General features: G+C 37.8%; 1 protein-coding gene and 1 non-coding gene across 4 annotated transcripts in view; one reads left to right on the forward strand and one right to left on the reverse strand.

Annotated features, from left to right (window-relative positions):
• SEC63 (SEC63 protein translocation regulator) overlaps window positions 1-23,915 on the reverse strand; it is an 86,946-nt gene that overhangs the window by 43,157 nt on the left and 19,874 nt on the right. For all 3 annotated transcript variants that reach the window (XM_008994864.5, XM_008994863.5, XM_002747048.6), the window contains exons 2-7: window positions 16,001-16,100; window positions 11,068-11,182; window positions 7,948-8,060; window positions 2,706-2,767; window positions 2,045-2,103; window positions 866-916 (exon numbers count right to left, since the gene is read on the reverse strand). In XM_008994864.5, the coding sequence (XP_008993112.1) occupies window positions 866-916; window positions 2,045-2,103; window positions 2,706-2,767; window positions 7,948-8,060; window positions 11,068-11,182; window positions 16,001-16,100 (500 nt within the window). The remainder of the gene's footprint in view (window positions 1-865; window positions 917-2,044; window positions 2,104-2,705; window positions 2,768-7,947; window positions 8,061-11,067; window positions 11,183-16,000; window positions 16,101-23,915) is intronic.
• LOC118153295 (U6 spliceosomal RNA) lies at window positions 16,631-16,737 on the forward strand. The gene has a single exon (XR_004742550.1). It is a non-coding gene; the product is annotated as a U6 spliceosomal RNA (small nuclear RNA).

Raw genomic sequence — 23,915 nt, forward strand, 5'->3', positions numbered from 1 at the left:
GAGGCTGAGGTGGGAAGATTTGCTCAAACCCAAGAGGTAGAAGCTGCAGAGAGCCATGTTTGCACCACCTCACTACAGCAAGACTTTATCTCAAAAATAAATAAATAACAAATAAAACTAAAATGGACAGTTCCTGTATTTAAAATATATATACATACATACACACATACATGTATGTGTATATATATATATATATATATATATATATATATATATATATATATGTCTGTGTTAACTCAGTTGTAATTTTGTGATTTTTGTTTTTTTTCTTTGAGACAGAGCCTCACTGTGTCACTCAGGCTGGAGTGCAGTGGCACGATCTCAACTCACTGCAACCTCTGCCTCCTGGGTTCAAACCAGCATGTCTGACTAATTTTTGTAATTTTAGTAGAGATGGGGTTTCACCATTTTGGCCAGGCTGGTCTCGAACTCCTGCCCTAAATTGATCTGAGCACTTCATTCTCTCAAAGTGCTGGGATTACAGGAGTGAGCCACTACACCCAGCCAATTGTGGGTAACTTTTGAATTGAGAGGATATACACATTAACATGCTCAAGTAATGCCACCTTTAGAAGACCTTTAAAAGTACAGTTATGTAATTTTTTTTTTTCAGTTGGGGTCTCACTCTGTGGCCCAATGCAGTGGTGGGGTCATGGCTCACTGTAAACTCAAATACCCAAGCTCAAGTGATCCTCCCACCTACCTCAGCTTCAGTGCTAGAACAGGTAAGAGCTGTCTCACCCAGCAGGATTCTTAAATTCAAGGATCAATGGGTTATATTCTAACACAAATTAAAAATCTTATAGGGAGACTTGGAAACATGTCAATCCCCTTTCCAAAAAACTGTTAAAGAGTTAGAACTTACCACAACAACTGGAAGAATAACCATAAATGCCAATCCATATACAAGTAAAACCTAGAATTGAAGAGAAAAAGAATTATGGCCTTCATCAGGTAAATTAAAACAATATCCATGAATTTACTTTGAGACTTACAATAGGGGAGCCACTATTGAAAGCATTCCTCATGTATTATCTTGTTTAATCCTTATCATCCAACTCCAAGAGAAGGTACCATTATTACCTTCCTTTTGTAGGCAGAAAACCTGAAGTACATTATCAGTTACATAACTTGTCCTAGGACACAGCTAGTAAATTGTACAGCCAGGATTTGAACTCAGGTAGTTTGGCTCTAGAGTCTATGTTCATATCCACTATAATAAATTACCTTTTGTTATCTACTGACACAATATAGAAAACAGCAGCAAAATAGTTTTGTAAATTACATTTCTCTTCCAGTCAGCATGTACTTATATATCCACAACCTAAAAGTAGTTAGTGCCTTGGAAATAAATGAGATAAGAAGTCCCTGGTGAAGGGTTCCTTTGGCTAAATATCAAGGAGCCACTTCACAATGCTGTTTACTAGCAATTTTTATCTACTGATTTTTCTCCTGTTATTTGATCCTAAATCTGGTAGTAACAATTCCTTCTCAACTATTCCTAATAACCAGAAGCATAACAAACAAGCTTATGCTGCAACTGTATACTCCTTAAAGGTAACCAATTTTAATCTGCCACAAAATAACTTAATAGCCATTTTCAAAACAAATTACAGACTGTGTGGATTTTGTTTTTATTGCCTCAAAGACAGCTTTTAGACAGCTGCGGGGGGCCAAGCCAGGCAGATCACTTGAGGTCAGGAGTTCAAGACCAGCCTGGCCAGCATGGCAAAACCCCATCTCTACTAAAAATGCAAAAATTAGCAAGGCATGGTGGCAGGCACCTACAATCCAAGCTACTCAGGGGGCTGAGGTAGGAGAAGCACTTGAACCCAGGGGGCGGAGGTTGCAGTGAGCTGAGATCAAGCCACTGCACTCCTGCCTGGGCAGTAACAGAGCAAGACTCTGTCTCAAAAATAAATAAATAAGTAAATAGCATACCAGTATTTTCTTTGTAATAGTTCTTCTTATTTACCAAGACAGATCGTACCTAACAAAAATTTTGTCTAATACATCCTAATGTGAATTATTTAAATACACTCACCAGAATTGAATTTTTCTGGTCAACTATCCAAGCTGGCAGGGCAATTCCAAAGCTTGTGGCTGAAATAGAAAAAACATCAGTTTCTGAAGAATCTCTACTTTCGGTTGTAATAAATATATTAAATATATTTGGGATCTATAAATAAATATATCTCAAAACTCTCCCCCAAACACAAAAAAAAACTTTGAGAAAGATTATCTTCTTAGTAGGTCCCCATTACACAAAAGTTTAGGGATACAGTTTGTATCTGAAACTTCCAATTTTTCAAGAAGGAAAAAGAAATCCTGTGTAAGTACAAATTCCTTCTTTCAAGAAAATATAAACTATTTTATATGTTCTGAGTTTACATAAACACTATGAACACATGGGAAAATGTGAAGTCAGTAAAGAATAATACATTTTTTTCCTCCAAATTTTTACCAACTAGTAATTGGAAATGATAGTGATTACTTTTATCTCCAAAGCAACTTAAATTATATCTTTTAAACTAGTCTTTAGAAAACAAAAATAAAGCAAAAATTAATGAGAGCTCAATTTATCTATGTTAAACTCCATGGTGATTGTAAGTTTGGTAAGAAAATAAAATTATTCCTTTAATCTAGTTAACATTTTAAAAATATATACCATATTGCCAATATTTTAAAATCATCATTTATCACACCTTGAGGCCCATCTGGATTTCCAAATTCTTCCCAATTTTTCCGGGACTCTTCATCAGTTAAACTAGCATCAAAAGAACCAAGTTACAAAATTAGAAAGCCACATCTGAAAAATAAGTACTCATATAGACAAATTCCATTAGCCAACCAACTCATTTCTTAGAAGATACTGATTTTGTGAATCAAGAAAAGTCTCTCTGAAGAAAGGGAAAGGGAGGAGCAAGAAATCCTGCATTAACAGAAAATACTAACTATTGCACATTGATACTGATTCCTGGTTGGCCCACAGTTCTCAAGCTTAGCCAGTGCAACCAGATAAAACTTTAAAGGCCACTACATTTTCCAAGAAGGCAGGGAGAATTGTAGGGGATTTTTTTTCCTTATTTTCTCATATATTTTCCAAAATTTCTTCAATGAGCATGTTTACACATCAATAATGATAAATGTGTTTTTTTTAATATAAATTTAACTCATAATGGTAGCTTCCCTACAAAACAACAGCACCACATTCTGAAAGAAACAAATGAACACCACATGTAAAACTCCATTGCTGTGGGTAAGGTAATTTGCACCGTGCTAAGATCATAATTTTTTCCTAAGCCAACTGCCAGAAGAACTAGGAAAATTTCTCCTAAACAGCAGCTTCCTAACCCAGGCGATAAGAAAAGTAGAGTGATTTTTAGACACCTAAAATATAACCCCTGACTTTGACAATGGCTCAAGGTATAGAGTCAAGAGTGGTTTCATTCCAGTTCCCAGTGAAGATGTTAATATCCCAATTCCTTAGAAAAATTTACAATGTAGTTAAGGAATATAAGGCAGACCCTCCTTACACACACACACACACACACACACACACACACACACACACACACACACACAAATGACCAATAACATAATAAGGAAGACATTCTTGGAGACCAGTTGGTAAAAGACAGCAATCTCAAGGACAAGTGCTATGCAGAAAATGTAGTACATACTTCAGAAGTCCTAATGGCACTGCTTTATTACAGAATCATATAGCAATTCACAGAGATAACAGCAAGCCACAAAACAAGAGAGAAGGGACATAGTCAATATCCTTTACTAAGTACAAAAATAAGTAAGGTAATATCTCCCAAACCTCTGACATTCACATGCCACTTTCACAATTTGCTATTATAACTGAGAATCCAATTATAAGCAAACTTCTTATTACACTTTGCAGACAGTCATGTTTTTTTTTACCAATTGAAGGTTTTTGGCAATCCTGCAACAAGCAATTCTAACAGTGCCATTTTTCCAACAGCATGTGCTCACTTCATGTCCCTTTGTCACATTTTGGTAAGTCTCATAATGTATCTAATGTTTTCACTGTTGTTTTATCTGTTATAGTGATATGTGATTTGTGATCTTTGACATTACTATTATCATTGGGGAGTTGGCACACAAACTGCACCTGCAGAAGAAAAAGAACTTAATACATATGTGTTACAAATGTTCCACTGACTGTCCATTCCCCCATCTCTCTTCCTCTCCTCATGCCTCCCTATTTCCTTAAAAACAACAAGATTCAAATTGGGCAAATTACCCTAAAATGGCCTCTAAATGTTCAAACAGAAGAAAGACTCACACATCTCTCACTCTAAATCAAAAGCTAGAAATGACAAAGCTTAGTGAGGAAGGCATGTCAAAAGCCAAGACAAGCCAAAAGCTAGGCTTCTTATGCCAACAGTCAAGTTGTGAATTCAAAGATAAAGAAACTTAAAAGTGAACACACAAATGATAAGAAAGTGAAACAGCCTTGCTGCTGATTTGAAGAATGTTTCAGTGGTCTGGATAGAAGATCAAACTAGCCACAACATTCCTGTAAGCCAAAGCCTAATCCAAAGCAAGGCCCTCTCTTCAGGTCTACAAAGGCTGAGAGAGGTGAGGGAGTTGCAGAAGCTAGCAGATGTTGGTTCATGAAATTTTCCAGAAGAAACCCTCTCCACAAGAAAAGTGCAAGGTGAAGTTGCAAGTGCTGATTGGGAAGCTGCAGCAAGTTACACAGAAAATCTAGCTAAGATCACAATGAAGGTGGCTACACTAAACAAATTATCAATGTAGATGAAATACCCTTATATTGGAAAAATATGCCATCTAGGACTGTCATAGCTGGAGAGAAATAAATGCCTGACTTCAAAGCTTCAAAAGGCAGGCTGACTCTCTTGGTAGGGACCAATGCCACGGGTGACTTTAACTTGAAGCCTATGTTCTTGTGCCTTTCTGAAAGTCCTAGGACTCTTAAGATCTATGCCTCATCTATTCTGTTGTTCTATAAACAGAACAACAAATCCTGGATGACAGCACATGTGTTGACAGCATGGATTCCTGAATATTTTAAGCCCACCATTGAGACCTACTGCTCAGAAAAAAAATCATTCCTTTCAAAAGATTACTGCTCATTCATAATGCACCTGGTCACTCAAGAACTCTGTTGGAGCTGTACAAAGAGATTAACGTTGTTTTCACACCTGCTAACACAATATTCATTCTGCAGCCCACAAATCAAAAAGGAATTTCAACTTTAAGTCTTATTATTTAATACACACACATTGCGCTGAGCAATGTCAGAGGCTGAGGTGGCCAGATCACTTGAGGTCAGGAGTTCAAGACCAGCCTGGACAACATAAAACCCTGTCTCTACTAAAAATACAAAAATTAGCCAGGCATGGTGACACCTGCCTATAGTCCCAGCTAATTGGGAGGCTGAGGCAGGAGAATTGCTTAAATCCAGGAGGCAGAGGTTACAATGAGCCAAGATCACACCACTACACTCCAGCCTGGGCATCAGAGTGAGACTCCATCTCAAAATACATACATACATTCATACATATACACACTCTGTAAGGCTGTAGCTGCTACAGACAAAGTGATGCCTCTGATGGATCGGTAAAGTAAGTTGAAATCTTCTGGAAAGAATTCACTGTTCTAAATGCCATTAAGAACATTTGTGATTCATGGGAAGAGGTCGAAATGTCAACATTAAGAAGACTTTGGTAGAAGTTGATTTTAACTTTCATGGATGACTTGGAGAGATTCAAGACTTCAGTAGAGGAAGTCACTACAGATATGCTAGAAACAGCAGGAGAACTAGAAGTAGAGCCTGAAGATGTGACTGAATTGCTGCAATCTCATGATCAAACTTGAACAGATGAGTTGCTTCTTACAGTTGAGCAAAGAAAGTAGTTTCTTAAGATGGAATCTACTCCTGATGAAGATGCTATGAACGTTGTTGAAATGACAATAAAGGATTTAGAATGCTACATAAACTTAGTTGATAAAGCAGTGGTGGAATGTGAGAGGACTGACTCCAATTTTCAAAGAAGTTCTACTATAGGTAAAATACTATCAATCAGCATCAAATACTACAGAGAAAGCTGTCATGAAAGGAAGTTAACTAACTGATGCAGTAAACTTCATTGCTGTCTTATTTTAAGAAATTGGCACAGCCAGCCCAACCTTCAGTAACCACTATTGTGATCAGTCAACAGTTATCAATATCAAGGCAAGACCCTCCACGAGCAAAAATAATGCAATTTGTCAGACTCAGATTACTAGCATTTTTTAGCAATATAGTATTTTTAAACTAAGGTATGTACATTGTTTTTTAAGACATAAGGCTACTGCACACTTAATAAGACTATGGTTTAGTATACACAATTTTTAGATGCTGTAGGAAACAAAAAAATTTATGTGACTCACTTCATTGTAATATTTGCTTTATTGCAGGAGACTGGAACTGAACCTGTAACTCCGAAGTATGCTTGTATTTACTAACATGTTTAAAATGAGTTCACAAACATTATACATCACTGAGTCCTCAAAAAACATCTCATATTATACTCTTTCATTCAACATAAGAGCTGTGTGGGGATGTACTTATCAAGATTCCTGAAGAATCTGATTAATTTTTATCTCTTGGAAGATAAATACCCAAGAAATCACTGCATCTAATTTTATATATTCTATCCTGCTTCCCAAAAGTTTGCACAAATGTTCCTCAAACTTTATAAATACACAGACATATATGTGTGCATATAATGTATATGTGAATATATCTATCTCACAATAATGATGCACCTTACCTATGTCTGCATCTAAGCCAACAAGGAAAATGATTTGGAAGTTCTGAAAAGATTCGTAAAGAAAGTTTCTGAACAGTAAAAAACAAGACCTTAAAAATCCACATCTCAACAAGTACAGTAGTTAGTAGTTATTAACTAAGAATAATCTTGTGTGAAGAATTCTAAAAAGAAAAAGACACCAAAAACGAAGTACTTAAAAGTAAAAATTAAACTTGTCTTTAAATAGCTTAAATGAGATAAGCTACAAATTGCCAAAACAAGAGAAATGAATCAAGCCTAATTTTTAAAAATCTAGAAGTGAGAACAAGATCTAAGTATTCCCTCCTCTAATCAAGATGCTAATAAAACAGCTCAATTAACCTATTCACCACTTAATTTAGTCAAATCAAGTTTACGTGGCAAAAATTAAAGTTTAATTAAATTAAGTTATCACATTAGGGCTGCTGTGTAGTACCCTAAATAACAGACTCAACATGAAGTAAGCACTTGGAAAAACTGTATGACAACTACTTTACTATTTTATTAAAACAGAAAACTATCTTTTTTTTTTCTTTAAGAGATGAAGTATTGCTCTGTCACTGAAGCTGCAATGCAGTGGCATGGTTATGGCTCACTGCAGCCTTGACCTCCCAGGTGCAAACAATGCTTGCACCTCAGCCTCCCAAGTAGCTAGGAACACAGGCATACAACACCACACATGGTTAATTCTTTTATTTTTGTTCATGCCTGTAATCCCAGAACTTTGGAGGCCAAGGCAGGTGGATCACGAGGTCAGGAGACTGAGACCATCCTGGCTCACACGGTGAAACCCCATCTCTACTAAAAATTAAAAAAAAAAAAAAATTAGCCAGGCATGGTGGCACAAGCCAGTAGTCTCAGCTACTCGGGAGGCTGTGGCAGGAGAGTTGCCTGAACCCCGGAAACGGAGGTTGCAGTGAGCCAAGAGCATGCCACTGCACTCCATCCTGGGTGACAGAGTGAGACTCTGTCTCAAAAAAAAAAAATTATTTTATATTTTGGGCTCAAGTGATCTTCCTGCCTCAGCCTCCCAAAGTATCGGGATTAGAGGCACAAGCCACTGCACTTGGCTTATCTGTACCATTCTTAAAAATCTGTAATGGATCCTGATACTTACGCAGCATAAGCTTTTGCTATCCTCATGAACATAACCTCATCACCTCCTTTATCTGGATGAAATTTAAGTGACAGCAAACGATATTGTTTTTTAATTTCTGCTACTGTGGCTCCCTGAAAAAAAAAAAAACCTTTCTGTTAGCACAAATAAGCACAATTCTGTAAAGAAATAATCAATACTATTTTGAACTTAAAATATGAACTACTCAGCATTTTGAAAAAGACAAAATCCATTTTCATCCTATATATTTTTCCCATAAATTTAATCATATATATATGTGTGGGTATATATACATATGTATATGTGCATATATACCCAGATGCGTATATGTGTGTGTATATATACATATATACGTATTTTTATTTATATATGTATATATGTATATATTTTTGTTTACATATACACGTACATCTACGTATATATTTTGTTTATATACATACACACATATATATACATATTACATGTACATATACACACATATGATTAAATTTATGGAAAAATATATAGGATGAAATATAAATATATATACGTATATATAAAAACACATATATACACACATAATACAAAATATATATATACATACACATATATTGTGAAATAAATATATATATATATATATATATATATATATATATATATATTTTTTTTTTTTTTTTTGAGACAGAGTTTTGGTCTTGCCCAGCTGGAGTGCAGTGGCACGATACCAGCTCATTGCAACCTGGGTTCAAGCGATTCTCCTGCCTCAGCCTCCCAAGTAGCTGGGACTATAAGCACTTGCCACCATGCCTGGCTAATTTTTTTGTATTTTTAGCAGAAACGGGGTTTCACCATGTTAGCCAGGATTCTCTTGATCTCCTTACCTCATGATCCACCCTCCTCAGCCTCCCAAAGTGCTGGAATTACAGGTGTAAGCCACCATACCCACCATTTATTTTATATATTTTTTAATAAAAATACTTATATTGTCCAATATATATATGTTATTGAGCATCTACTATGTGCCACACAGTACACTAGGCACTAGTATTTTGAAAGTGAAACCACACAATGCCACATTTACATAAAATAATACTGACATTTAAATATCAAAAAATAGGCCAGGCGCAGGCAGCCTGTAATCCCAGCACTTTGGGAAGCCAACTCGGGCAGATCACCTGAGGTCAGGAGTTTGAGACCAACCTGGCCAACATATAGTAAAACCCCATCTCTACTAAAAAATACAAAAATTAGCTGGGTGTGGTGATGCACGCCTGTAGTCCCAGCTACTCGAGAAGCTGAGGCAGGAGAATCACTTGAAACCGGGAGGCGGAGGTTGCGCTGAGCTGAGACTGCACCACCACACACCAGCCTGGCTGACAGAGCAGGACTCCGTCTCTTAAAATATAAAAATAAAAATAAATATCAAAAAATAAACAAAATAAATCAAATCTGACTCCAAGAACCCTCAAATCAAAGGTTAACTTTCTAAGAAATAATCTGAGGAATACCTGGTTTCAGCTGCTTATCTATTGTAGCATCAAGTAACTGTAAGTTGATCTTAATGGTTTTTTTAATTAGTCTCCATTTCTATTAATAATTTTTTTTACTTTTATTGCCCTTTTAATCTTAAAATCTCCCTTAATGACTATGATCATTGCAATAGAAAAATCACATGATATGCAAACTTTTCTTCTACAAAACAGAAAACTGGATGATATATACTCTCCTTAGTTTGTACTATAAGAATGTCTGGATCAAGCCATCTCCTGAGCAAAGACTTGAAGCAAAAGTAAGTGGCATGGGGGAGAAAACAGAGCACTAGATTGAGCTTAGCTACTGAGTAAGAAGCTTGGAACTCTAGACAAGACACAAATTTTCCAGTCCTCATTTTCTTTTTCAAAAAAATTAATAAATAGGGAGTACATACATATGCTCAGGGCAACTTGGATATATGCTCCCAGGTTTAAAAAATTATATATTTTTATAAAAGGCTAGATGATCTCTAGCACTAATTTCAGTTCTAACATTCTATTGATAAACCCAAAAGACTTTTTTTTTTGAGACAGTCTTGCTCTGTCGCTCAGGCTGGAGTGCAGTGATGCACTCACAGCTCACTGCAGCCTGACTTCCACAGTGGCTAGAACCACAGATATGTGTCACCACCCTCAGCTAATTTTGTTAGTTTTTTGTACAGATGAAGGTTTCCCTAGGTTGCCCAGGCTGGTCTCAAACTCTTGGCCTCAAGCAATCCTCCCCCCAAAGCCTCCCAAAATGCTAAGATTACAGGCATGAGCCACTGTGGCTGGCCAAAAGACTAGTTTTCTATTTGGGACCCATTAATCAGGTTTAATCAAAAGATCAGCTAAGGGACACACTCAAGATTAACCTAAATTTCTATTACAATGATATTGATTACACTAGTTTAACTTTAGTTTTAAAAGACAGGGTCTTACTCTGCTGTCCAGGCTAGAGTGCAATGGCATGGATCATGGCTCATTCCAGCCTCAACCTTCTTGGCTTAAACTATACTCTCACTTTGGCATCCCAAGTAGCTAGAACTATAGGCATGTTGCCACCACACCCAGAAATTTTTTTTTTTAGTAGAGACTGGGTATTACTATGTTGCCCCAACTCCTGACCTCAATCTATCCTCTCACCTTAGCTTCCCAAAGTGCTAGGATTACAGGTATACGCCACTGACCGTGGCTTTTAGCTCTTTATAAGACCCCCTACCTAGACTTTATCACACTGCTTAAGTGTCAATAAATACAAGGTCATATGATTTTTATCATTCAACTAACACAAATTAACTTCCCAGTTTTAACTTCCCAGTTTTAACTTTGCATTAACCAATACTACAGATCTCTCTTAAAAATACACCTTTAAAAAAATGTTAACCTCTCCTTTCATCTTCAAATATTCTATTTTAGCAATTGAAAACCAATTATTAATAATATAACAATCAACAGTTACAGCTTAAAAATTAGAATAATAGAGTAGATTAAACATCTTATTTTAATAAAAAATTAAACTGACAAAGTCTGATTTCTATAGGAATGGACAATTTCTTTTAGAATGAGGACCTCTAGCATTTTCATGGAATCATTAAACTAATGTGCATTATATAAAAATACTACTTACAGGATCCAAATTTAATACTTCATAAGGATTGTATTCTTGGTATTCTCGGTCTGTTTTGGAAACTTTATATGCAAGGAATAAGAACAATGCCCATCCTGCAAGCAGAACTATTTTCCTGTTTAGGAAAAAGATAAGTAAATCATAAACAAATACATCTGCATAGCTTTCCTTTAAGAGTCTAAAGATATTATGGCAGGGTAGAGGCAAAAACTCTAAAGTAGTACCATATCACTATGCTACTGACTCAAATTCTACAATTGCTGGGTTGCAAGCTCCTGTTACAGCAAGGGCAGTGTCTTTTTCACCTCTGCATTCTTTATAATCCAGTACAGTGTCTATTATGTCATAGATTTTCTCAGTTGCTATTTGCACAATTTTAAATACAAAAGTGAATTCAACCTATTAACTTATTGGACCCATTAAATTAGATCAAAATATATAAATACTAAGTAAATCATTTAATGTAAAAAAGAATTGCTCTAATATAGCATTACACTTTTATTAAGATAAACTAGGAAAAACAATTGGTCACATGTGCAAAAATAAATACATAGCCTTGTTTACAGCAGTAAAACTCTGGAAAAAAATGTAAGTGTCCATTCATAGGAACTGGTTTAATAAACCATTTTTAGAGAAATCATTAATTAAATCAACCACAAGACAGCCACACAATGCAACATTTGTAGCCAGTAGTTATAGAAAGATGTTCAGAATAGGCTAAAATAAAGAACATATAATTTGAAAATAAACTAATTTCTGCTCCCTCTAATGTGTTCTGTTGAGTAAAAATATAAAAAAGTTTCACACTACCAGTACTGGAGTGGTTAAAGAAAAAGAGAAACTCTTATATACTATATACTGTAAAATAATATCTGGCAATAAGGTATTAAAAGCCCTAAAGAAATAGACTGTTTTTCTATCAATCCACTTGACCTCAAAAAATTTAGAAAGAGTTAAGTATATAAAGTGTATAATAGCGGTCACAGATGTAAATAAGAGAAAGTATTTCACTGTAGAGATGTACCATCAGTTTATTTGGTACTTTCAATGGACCTTTTTTTTTTTTTGAGATGGAGTCTCTGTCACCTAGACTGGAGCACAGTGGAACAATCTCGACTCACAGCAACTTCGCCTCCCAGGTTCACACCATTCTCCTGCCTTAGCCTCCCAAGTAGCTGGGACTACAGGCTGGGACTACAGGAGCATGCCACCACACCCAGCTAATTTTTGTATTTTTAGTAGAGACAGGGTTTCACCATGTTGACCAGGCTGGTCTCAAACTCCTTACCTCAAATGATCCACCTGCCTCAGCCTCCCAAAGCGCTGGGATTACAGGCATGAGCCACAGTGCCCAACCTCTACAGTGAAAATACTTTCTAGCCATTAAAAATATTTGCTGTGGGGCTGGGCGCGGTGGCTCACGCCTGTAATCCCAGCACTTTGGGAGGTTGAGGCGGATGGATCACGAGGTCAAGAGATCAAGACCATCCTGGTCAACATGGTGAAACCCCCATCTCTACCAAAAATATAAAAATTAGCTGGGCATGGTGGTACGTGCCCGTAATCCCAGCTACTCAGAAGGCTGAGGCAGGAGAATTGCTTGAACCCAGGAGGCGGAGGTTGCGGTGAGCTGAGATCGCGCCATTGCACTCCAGCCTGGGTAAGAGGCGAAACTCTGCCTCAAAAAAAAAAAATTTGCTGTGGATGACTGTATCTTATATTGTTAAATTTACAAAATAGCTTTCAAAACTCTATGTATATAAAAGTTATAAATAAGTATATAATTATCTTAATAATAACTAGTTTTAGGTGACGAAACTGAATGGCTTTTATTTTTTACACCCTTTGTATGACAATTTGTTATACTGAGCAAGAACTGTTAGACAAAGACACCAAATAAATCTTAAGAGGCCAAATCAAACAAAACTTGAGTGACCTGTTTTTAAATCATGATCATGGCTCACTGCAGCCTCTACCTCCCAGGCTCAAGCAATCCTCTCACCTCAGCCTCCCACCTGGGATTAAGCATGAGCACTGCAACCAACCTTCAACAGCAAACTTTTTTTTTTTTTAACACTTTTTAAACCTAAAATTTGGTAATAACCTCAATAGGATTAAAAAAACAATTTTAAATATGCTTTATTCCCATACAAATTAAATCCTCTTGTTTTTCCAACTCCTCCAAAAGGTTAACAAGGCTCACAAAATGACGATAAAATGAAACTGAAAACCAAAAAGCCAAGATTTAAAACCAAACAAGGCAAAAGGAACAAAACACCTAGGATATGCTAAACTCTGTTAGATGTTTTACATGGAGATCTAGCTCTCCAATCCAAGGAATGAGAAGAGGAAAGGAAAAGCTCATAAGAGAATCCCAAGGCTGTTAAAAATTACCACAGCCAATAAAGCCATGGTCTATTTTCCTGATAACCAAAGCAAACATAATGGATCACATCATGCTCTGTGCTCAATTATTTTAAAAAAAACCTGTTTGGTTCCTCTGAAAAGATAAACATTTTCCCCACACGTGGCTTCAGTAACTAACCTCAAGTGTCATCTTTTTTTCTGGCGGCAGTGCTGGAAGTGGGAACAGAGTCTTGCTCTGTTACCCAGGCTGGAGTGCAGAGGCCCAATCTCAGCTCACTGAAACCTCCACTTCCTGGTCTCAAACGATTCTCCTGCCTCAGCTTCCTAAGTAGCTGGGACTACAGGTACGCACCACGAAGCCCAGCTAATTTTTATTTATTTATTTATTTTCAGTAGAGACAGGGTTTTCATCATGTTGGCTAGGCTGGTCTCGAACTCCTGACCTCAGGTGATCCCCCGACCTCAGCCTCCCAAAATCCTGGGATTACAGGCAGGAGCTACCGTGACCAGGCTGAAGTATCACCTTTAGAAGCAACTTCCAAAAAGTACATGCCTTAAGTTTCACAGATGCTGTTAGAAGCATTACACAGCAACTTAACTTTGAAGGAATGCTTCAAGATTAGGTAGCAAAAGTTTTAATGGTTTCTGACCTTATCTAAACTGTTACTAATATATATTTTAATTCTTTGTTACCTAAACTCCCTGAATCTGTACTTCAAGTAAATCAGTTTATTAATCACTGAAAGAGCTTCATAAAAGTTTGTTTCCTCGAAAACAGAAGTTCAGATATTCACAAAGTGTTGAACAAAGCCAGACAAGAGATTGGGAGGCCAAAAATACAGGCATGCCTTGGCATCCTCAGGGGACTGGTTCCAGGACACCACAGATACCAAAATCCATGGATGAAATCCATGGATGCTCAAGTCCCCCATACAAAATGATGTCGTATTTGCATATAACCTATGTACATCCTCCCACGTACATTAAATCATTTCCAAATTACTTATAATACTTAATACAATGTACATTGTGGAAATAGTTATTATACTGTATTGTTTATTTATATTTTTAATTGTTGTATATTGTTAATTTTATTGCTTTTTTCCCAAATATTTTCGATTCACAGTTGGTTGAATCTTCCCCTGTGAAACCCATAGATATGGGGGTGGGGGATTGCTTCTTGTCTTGCTGTTTTATGAAAATTTAATTTAAAATGAGAACCAACAGCAAAGAATAAACAGTGAATAGAAAAATTACTCTTTTCAAGACTAACTTTCCCTTTAGTTTCATGTCATTAAAAAACTCTTAACACCAAAGCTAAAATTTCCCTCCTCCTACAAAGAAACTAAATTGGATGGACAGAGTGGCTCATGCCTTTGATCCTACCACCTTGGAAGGCCAAGGCAGGCAGATCACTTGAGCCCAAAGAGTTCGAGACCAGCCTGGGCAACATGGTGAAAACCCATCCCTACAAATTATACAAAGAAAATTAACCAGGTATGGTGGCCCATGCCTGTACTCCCACCTACTTGGGAGGCTGAGGTGGGAGGAATGCCTGAGCCCAAGGAGGCTGAGGCTGCAGTGAGCCAAGATGGCACCACTACACTCCAGCCTGGAGCAAGACTCTGTCTCAAAAAAACAAAAAAAAAGAAATAAACTAGGCAAATTCAAACCTTACAAAGAAAAACTAAGCCCGCTGAAATTATGCTGAAAAAACTATCATTTAAACCAAGATTTTAAAATACCTGGTTCTACTCTTACTAATTTATTTTGCTACATCTTCTCTTCCTATCTACTGGGTAAATGTAGGTAATTCACAAGACACAGTTGTCCAAGAATGGTAACTCTCTCACCTTCTGTCAGTTTCACCTACTACCTCTAAATTGATGACTCAGGATAAATGTTGAAAGCCTTACTCTTAATAACCAGTACACCCCATAGCCTCACAGAATTAAACTGGTCTGCTATAATTAAACATGTTAATGACCTGTTTAAGCAGATGGGCCTGCTAAAATAAAGGGTGATTAGGTCACTGATCCAACACTTCTAACTACATGACTTTGGTCAAGTTACGTCATCATTCTTAGCCTTAGTTTCTTCATCTGAGAAAAACCAAAACCATCTACTTTGAAGTTAATACAGAATTAAATTAGATAACATATAAAGCCCTAGCACAGATTCTGGCATACGGTATCTGCTCAATAAACTTTAATTATCACCATGAAATGCTAACTTATTCATGTCACCGCTCTACTTCTGAAATCTTTTAAAGATTCCCCCATAGTCTTTAAGATAAAATTTAAGTCCTGGCACAAGGTGCACAAGGTCCTCCCTTCAATATATGACTTATCTCTCTCTTTCCCATGATCCCCAGCAATAGTAAACTCTCCTTGAACTTCTAAACCACTCTGTTCAGACTGCTCTCACATTTTCTCATATCTTACCCAAACTAGAGGTTACAATTTCTTTACAGACACAATGTCTTATTCCTCATTACACATATATTTTATATGACCTAGCAAAGAGTAAGCATTAAGCAGGTTTCTCCTTGAAATCCATTACTTACTTTACTGTAGGAATAATATTTGGCTGGGGTTTTGATAACCGTAAGCGATACCACATACAACTTCCATATACTTTTCTTATATTCTTTAATCGAATTTGCTCTGTCAAGAAAGAAAAATAAGATGAATTAAAAACCATTTTTCCCAATGAAGGCAAAACCAGAGTTAATACCATACTAACCTTTATTACCATGCTAATATTTTATTGGAACATGAAAGTACTGCCTATTCTAATAGTCTTTAAAAATTTTACAAGATAGGTTAAAATTTCTGCCACTTAGAACAAATAACCTATCTAGAAAACTTCATTCAGCTACCGGGTGGTCATTTTTCACATGAGACTTAATGAAAATGCAAAATCTGACTTGCACCCAAAATAGTAAGATATAATCAGTAATTTCTGGGAAATTCTCTCCCTCTTTCCCTTCCGCTATAGAAGGAACAAGAAGTATAAAATAGTTGAAACATGGTTTATTAAGGAAGCTAAGCAGAAATAATACTTCTCAAACATAAAAGTAATGCCTATCAAAATGTCTTCTAATCAATAAGTTTAGATCTCATTTATTTAAGATATAACTAGTTAGATTTGGAGCTGTAACATAAAATCAACTTGCAGTTAAAACAAAGTTAGAGTACTTGCTTCAGCAGCACATACACTAAAACCAGAGCAATACAGAGAAGATTAGCATAGCCCTCACCCAAAGATGACAAGCAAATCTGTGAAGCATTCATCTTTTTTTTTTTTTAAATTTTTGTAGAAACTGGATTTTGCTATGTTGCCCAGGCTAGTCTTGAACTCCTGGCCTCAAGCAATCCTCCTGCCTCAGAGCCCCCTCACCCCCCAAAAAAGCACCATTTTAAAAATTTTATTTAAAAAAAAAAGGTAGAGTAAAATTCAGTATCACAAATTCTAATAATTTTGTGTTAATCTGGAAAAATCTCTCAAACCCATAAGAACTTAAGTTTAAGTTTATGGGGTCGGGCACCGTGCCTCATGTCTGTAATCCTAGCACTTTGGAAGGCTGAGGCAGGTGGATCACCTGAGGCCAGGAGTTGAAGACAAACCTGGTCAATACGGCAAAACCCTGTCTCTACTGAAAATCCAAAAAATAGACACGCCTGTAGTCCCAGGTACTCAGGAGGCTAAGGCACGAGAATCACTTGAACCCGGGAGGCAGAGGTTAGTTACAGTGAGCTGAGATCTCTCCAGCCTGGGTGACAGAGTGAAATTCCATGTAAAATAAGTTTATGCAAGACTTGTGACAATAGCTATTAAGGCCGGGTGCAGTGGCTCACGCCTGTAATCCCAGCACTTTGGGAGGCCGAGGCAGGCAAATCACCTGAGGTCAGGAGTTCAGGACTAGTCTGACCAACACTGTGAAACCCAGTCTCTACTAAAAATACAAAATTAGCCAGATGTGGTAGCACATGCTTATAATTCCAGTTACTCAGGAGGCTGAGGCGGGAGAATCACTTGAACCAGGGGGTGGAGGTTGCAGAGAGCCAAATGGTGCCACTGCACTTCAGCCTGGGAAACAAGAGCAAAACTCTGTCTCAAAAAAAAAAAAAAAAAAAAGCTATTATTTTAATCCTCAGGAAAACTCGCAGTTCAATTAAAAAGAAATTAAACTCAAGCCAAAATACTATGTATTGTTTTACTAAATTCACCACAATCAGTTGGATTGAATAACTCTCCCAATTTAAAAAAAAATTATGTTGAGAGGCTGAGGCGGGCGTCATGAGGTCAGAAGATGGAGACCATCCTGGCTAAAATAGTAAAACCCTGTCTCCACCAAAAATAAAAAATTAGCTGGGTGTGGTAGCCCGTGCCTGTAATCCCAGCTACTCGGGAGGCTAAGGCAAGAGAATCTGAGAGGTGGAGGTTGCAGTGAGCAGAGATCGCACCACTGCACTTCCAGCCTGGGCGTCAGAGCAAGACTCCTTCTAAAAACAGACAAACAAAAAAATTAAGTAAGTTTTGGAATGCAAATCTGCCTTTTTAAGAAGATGGCACCAAAAACAGAGGAGGAAGCCCTTGTCCACCCCAAAGCCAAAGTCAAAGCAAAGGCTTCAAAGGACAAGAAGGCAGTGCTGAAAGGCATCCACAACCAGACAAAATAAGACCAGCCACCCACCTTCCAGTGGCCCAAGACAATGCAGCTCCAAAGGCAATTCAAATATCCTAGGAAGAACAACCCCTCAAAATACAAGCTTTATCATTATGCATTAACAAGGTCCCCTTGACCACTAAGGCAGCCATGAAGAAGACACCACCACATTTGTACTTACTATGGATGTCAAAGTCAACCAGATCAAACAGGCTGTGAAGAAGCTCTATGACACTAGCACAGCCACAGTAAACACACTCATCAGGCCTGATGGAGACAAGAAGGTGTATCTCCAACTGGCTCCTAATTATGATGTTTTAAATGCTGCCAACAAAATTGAGATCATCTAAAATGAGTCCAGCTGGCTAATTATAATTTTTTTTTACCAAGTTAAAAAAAAATCTATCAAACTGCAGTCCTTAACTGAGGTAACAGATAAGTAAAAAGACTTGGCATATAATAGAAGGTTCCAAAACAACCATGTAAGAAGTCCAACTACCCTGTTATCACCATGCTTAGATGATGTCATCCACAAGGGAGGACTACCCAGCAAGAGGTATCAAAACCAAGTATCGGGAAGAGGGAGGAGTCCATGCACGAGAGAGTATGGTAGCAGAAAAGGAGACTGATAATATGCAGGGGGACTGATCAAATAAGTTAATATATTAAAGATAGCTGGAGTCAGTTTTCCACTGTCAAAAAAAAGGTGTGAAAAAATAGAAAACAAGAAAGAACCCTGTTCTACTGAATCAGAATTAAAGATACCACTATGAATGAATGTCTTTTAATAAAGAAATACAAATGCAGCTTTAAATATATACATATATATTCCCTAGCTCTATCTACTAAGTGGGCCTAGGAGCAGAAAAATCCCAGTAGCAATGAGCACATCTAGCATGCAGATCTTGGCTTCTAAATACCATTCTCCACTAACAGGAACCAGGAATCCAAGTATCTTTCCACAAAATACCAATTACAATGGGGAAAAGAGATGAGGTGCAGTGGCTCATGACTGTAATTCCAGCACTTTGGGAGGCTGAGGCAGGTGAATCACTTGAGGTCGGGAGTTCAAGACCAGCCCGGCCAATTTGGTGAAACCCCGTCTCTACTAAAAATACAAAATTAGCTAGACATGGTGACTCATGTCTGTAATCCCAGCCACTCAGGAGGCTGAGGCAGGAGAATCGCTTGAACCCAAGAGGTGGAGGTTGCAGTGAGCCAATATCGCGCCATTGCACTCCAGCCTGGGCAACAGAGTAAGACTCTGTCTCTTAAAAAAATAATAATAATAGGCCGGGTGTGGTGGCTCACGCCTGTAATCCCAGCACTTTGGGAGGCCGAGGCGGGTGGATCACGAGGTCAACAGATTGAGACCATCATGGTCAACATGGTGAAACCCCGTCTCTACCAAAAATACAAAAAAATTAGCTGGGCATGGTGGCGTGTGCCTGTAATCCCAGCTACTCAGGAGGCTGAGGCAGGAGAATTGCCTGAACCCAGGAGGCGGAGGTTGCGGTGAGCCAAGATTGCGCCATTGCACTCCAGCCTGGGTAACAAGAGCGAAACTCCGTCTCAAAAAATAATAATAATAATAATAATAATAATAATGAACTCATTACAAAGGGGAAAAGAATGACTTTACAGTGGGATAGGCTGAATAACTGTTCCCCAAGATGTCCACATCCTAATAGCTGGAACCAGTAAATATACTATCTTAAATGACAAAAGGGACTTTACAGATATGACTAACTTAAGGATCTTGAAATGGGAGATCATCATAGGAGAACCATAATCACAGGGGTACTTTTAAGAGGGAGGCAGGAAGGTCAAAGACAGAGATAGTGATGTGACAATGGAAACAGACGCTGGAGTGATGCCCTTTTTAAAGATGAGGGAAGGACTACAAGCTAAAGAATACAGGCTATCCACAGAAGCTGGAAAGGCCAAGAAAACAGATTCTACTCTAGAGCCTCCAGAAGGAACTAGCCCTGCCAACATCCTGAGTTTGGCCCAGTGAAACTGAATTTGGACTTCTGGCCTCTAGAATTGTTAAGAGAACAAATCTGTGCTGTTTTAAACCAATAACTTGGTGGTAATTTGTAACAGCAGCAATAGGAAACAAATATAGAACACCTAAACAGACACTACTTTAATCAAGTTATCTGTGAGTACTGCTAGAAAAAAAGACAACATAAAATCATACACCACCTGACAGCATGCAATGAGGAGAACACAGAATCGGTTTTGTGAAATTCCTGCCTAAGATACATAACGTGAGTCTAACAATGAGAAAACACCATACAACCCAAATTCAAGTTCATTTTACTAAATAACTGGTCTCTAAAGCATAGGGAAAAGTGAATAACCACTTCAGACTGAAGAAATACATCAACTAAATGTGTTACATGATTCTAAATTGGATATTTTGCTGTAAAGAACATCACTGAGAAAAGTGACAAAACCTAAATGGAATCAATAATAAGGTGGCAGCAGCAATGTTAACTTTCTGATTTTCATGGTTTAGTTATGAACACTTTTGAAAATACCACTGGTGATTTTGTTTGTTTTTTGTTTTGAGACCAAGTCTCGCTCTGTAGCCAGGCTGAGTGCAATGGCCCAATCTTGGCTCACTGCAACCTCTGCCTCCCGGGTTCAAGAGATTCTCCTGCCTTAGCCTCGCAAGTAGCTGGGACTACAGGCATGTACTACCATGCTTGGCTAATTTTTTTTTATTTTTAGTAGAGACAGGGTTTCACTGTGTTAGTCAGGATTGTCTTGATCTCCTGACCATCTCAGCCTCCCAAAGTGCCAGGATTACAGGCATGAGCCACCACACCAAGCCTAGTGATTTTAAAATATGTATTTTATTAAATTAAGCCTCTACAGTCTCTAACTTTCAAGTATAAAATCAAGGAAACATTTGATGAGGTTTTTTAAGAACAATGCTAAAGGCTGTTTATGAAGCAATTTGATCTATTCAAAGGTATGACATTCTAATGTTCCTGGCCAAGAGAAAGCACATGTGGTTTTCAGTCCCTTATTCTTGAGGGCCATGCAATCTGTGCAGAGACCTTGTATGTCCCACTCCTCCAACCTAAAAATGAAATCTTAACCTTTTAGGAGAGTATTAAGTCAATCAGTAAGTACTACAAGCCACAGTTTATACATTAACATAGTGGCAGTTAGATTTCCAGCAAAACAAAATATTCGTTGTACACATTCCAAATCTCTGTATGAATGACCTCAAGTCAAAGGAACTATTACAAGTCAAGTTCTTCCAGACAGTTTTTTAATAAGACACTTAACAGAATAAAATAAAGGTCACTTATAAACTTCTTGTTCATTAAATTACTGTTTTCGTGGCCACTAAAAATTATGTTAGGAGTATCAGTAACATAGCATTTTATTTATTTATTTATTTTTTTTTTTTTTTGAGACGGAGTTTTGCTCTTGTTACCCAGGCTGGAGTGCAATGGCGCGATCTCGGCTCACCGCAACCTCCGCCTCCTAGGTTCAGGCAATTCTCCTGCCTCAGCCTCCTGAGTAGCTGGGATTACAGGCACGCGCCACCATGCCCAGCTAATTTTTTGTATTTTAGTAGAGACGGGGTTTCACCATGTTGACCAGGTTGGTCTCGATCTCTCGACCTCGTGATCCACCCGCCTCGGCCTCCCAAAGTGCTGGGATTACAGGCTTGAGCCACCGCGCCCGGCCAACATAGCATTTTAAAAGATTATCCATATTTATAGAAACAGGAAATCCTAAGATCATAAAACAATATAAACAATGTGTCATGATTGCTGTCAGTAGCTGAACTTTATATAATAAAGCTGCAGGGATAATCCTGATTTGGGCTATGGCTGTGCTTCATAAACCATATAGTGCTTTTGCTATAACAGTCACTGTGTCCATGCTGGATGATCTGCCAGCCAGTAGCATTACTGAGTGAATTCTTAGCACCGTAATCATAGAACCCAAAGAGGTGAAGGAATGTTAGCCAGAGCTAAAGGCTTTAAACCTGTTTGTCTGCTTACCACGTGGTATCCAACAGTTTTTCTACCCTTGTCTCCTTCCCTCCCTCCTCGCTCTAGTAGATCCCAGTGTCTATTGTTGTCATTGTTATGTCCATGTGTGTCCAATGATTAGCTCCCACTTGTGAGAACATGCAGTATTTGGTTTTCTGTTTCTGCATCAATTCACTTAGAACAATTCACTTAGAATAATAGCCTCCAGCTGCATTCATCCTTTATAGGACATGATTTCATTCATTTTAATGGCTATGTAGTATTCCACGGTGTATATGTACTACATTTTCTTTCTCTCTTTTTTTTTTTTGTTAATCAATGAGAGCTTGTAACGTTGTTCAGGTTGGCCTTGAACTCATGGCCTCGCCTCCTCAAGCGCCAGGACATCTGGCTGGAGCCACTGCAGACCCCATGTACTACATTTTCTTTATCCACTCCATCACTGATAGCCACCTGGGTTGGTACCACATCTTTGCTATTGTGAGCAGTGCTGCAATGAACATGGATGCACATGTATTTTTGGTAGAACAATTTCTTTTCTTTCAGATATATACCCAGTAATGGGATTGCTGGGTCAAATCACAATTCTAACGTCTTTGAGAAATCTGCAAACTACTTTCCACAGTGGCTGAACTAGTTTACATTCCCACCAGCAGTGTGTAAGTGCTGCCTTTTTTCTGCAGCCTCGATAGCATCTGTTGTTTTTTTACTTTTTTATAATAGCCATTCTGACTGGTGTGAGACAATATCTCACTGTGGTTTTCATTTGCATTTATCTGATTAGTGATGTTGAGTATTTTTCATGTTTCTTGCCCACTTAAAAAGAACAGTTCTTCTTTTAAGAAATGTTCATGTCTTTACCCACTTTTTCATGGGGTTGTTTATTTTTTGCTTGTTGAACTGTTTAAGTTCCTTACACATTCTGGATATTACACCTTTGTTGGATGCATAGTTTGTAAATATTTTCTCTCATTCTGTAGATTGTCTGTTTACTCTGTTGATAGTTTCTTTTGCTGTACAGAAGCTCTTTTAATTTAATTAGGTCCACTTGTCAATTCTTGTTTTTGCTGCAACTGTAAAGCTGACATTTTAAAATAATTCCATGTTTTAAATGCATCCAAAGAAAGCTTTTAAAACACAGCAATTTCATACCCATCATCATCCATTTACAAAAATTTATGAACAAGCCCTTCATTCTAGTTCTCCCACATAATTTTATCCTAATGAAACATATTTCATCCTGGTGAGTACAAAAAAAAATTTTTTTTTTGAGACAGGGTCAGGCTAGACTACAGTGGTGCCATCAGAGTTCACTGCATCCTCAATCTCCCAGGCTCAAGCAATCCTTCCCTCTTAGCCTCTGGAGTAGCTGGGACTACAGAAACATGCCACCATGTCTCAATAATTTTTTTTTTTTTTTTTTTTGGTAGAGATGAATTCTATATTGCCCAAGCTGGTCTCAAACTCCTGGGCTCAAGCAATCCTCCCTCCACAATCTCCCAAAGTGCTAGGATTACAGGTGTGAAACACCGCATCTGGCCCCAGTGAGTCATTTCTCTCTCTTTTTTTTTTTTTTTTCTGAGATGGAGTCTCACTCTGTTGCCCAGGCTGGAGTACAATGGTGCAATCTCAGTTCACTGCAACCTCCGCCTCCCAGCTTCAAATGATGCCTCAGCCTCCTGAGTAGTTGCATTAGGTAAGCACCACAATGTCTGGCTAATTTTGTATTTTTAGTAGAGGTGGGGTTTCCCCATGTTGGCCAGGCTGGTCTCAAACTCCTGACC

Source organism: Callithrix jacchus, chromosome 4 (assembly GCF_049354715.1).
Source record: "Callithrix jacchus isolate 240 chromosome 4, calJac240_pri, whole genome shotgun sequence".
Classification (NCBI taxonomy): domain Eukaryota; kingdom Metazoa; phylum Chordata; class Mammalia; order Primates; family Cebidae; genus Callithrix; species Callithrix jacchus.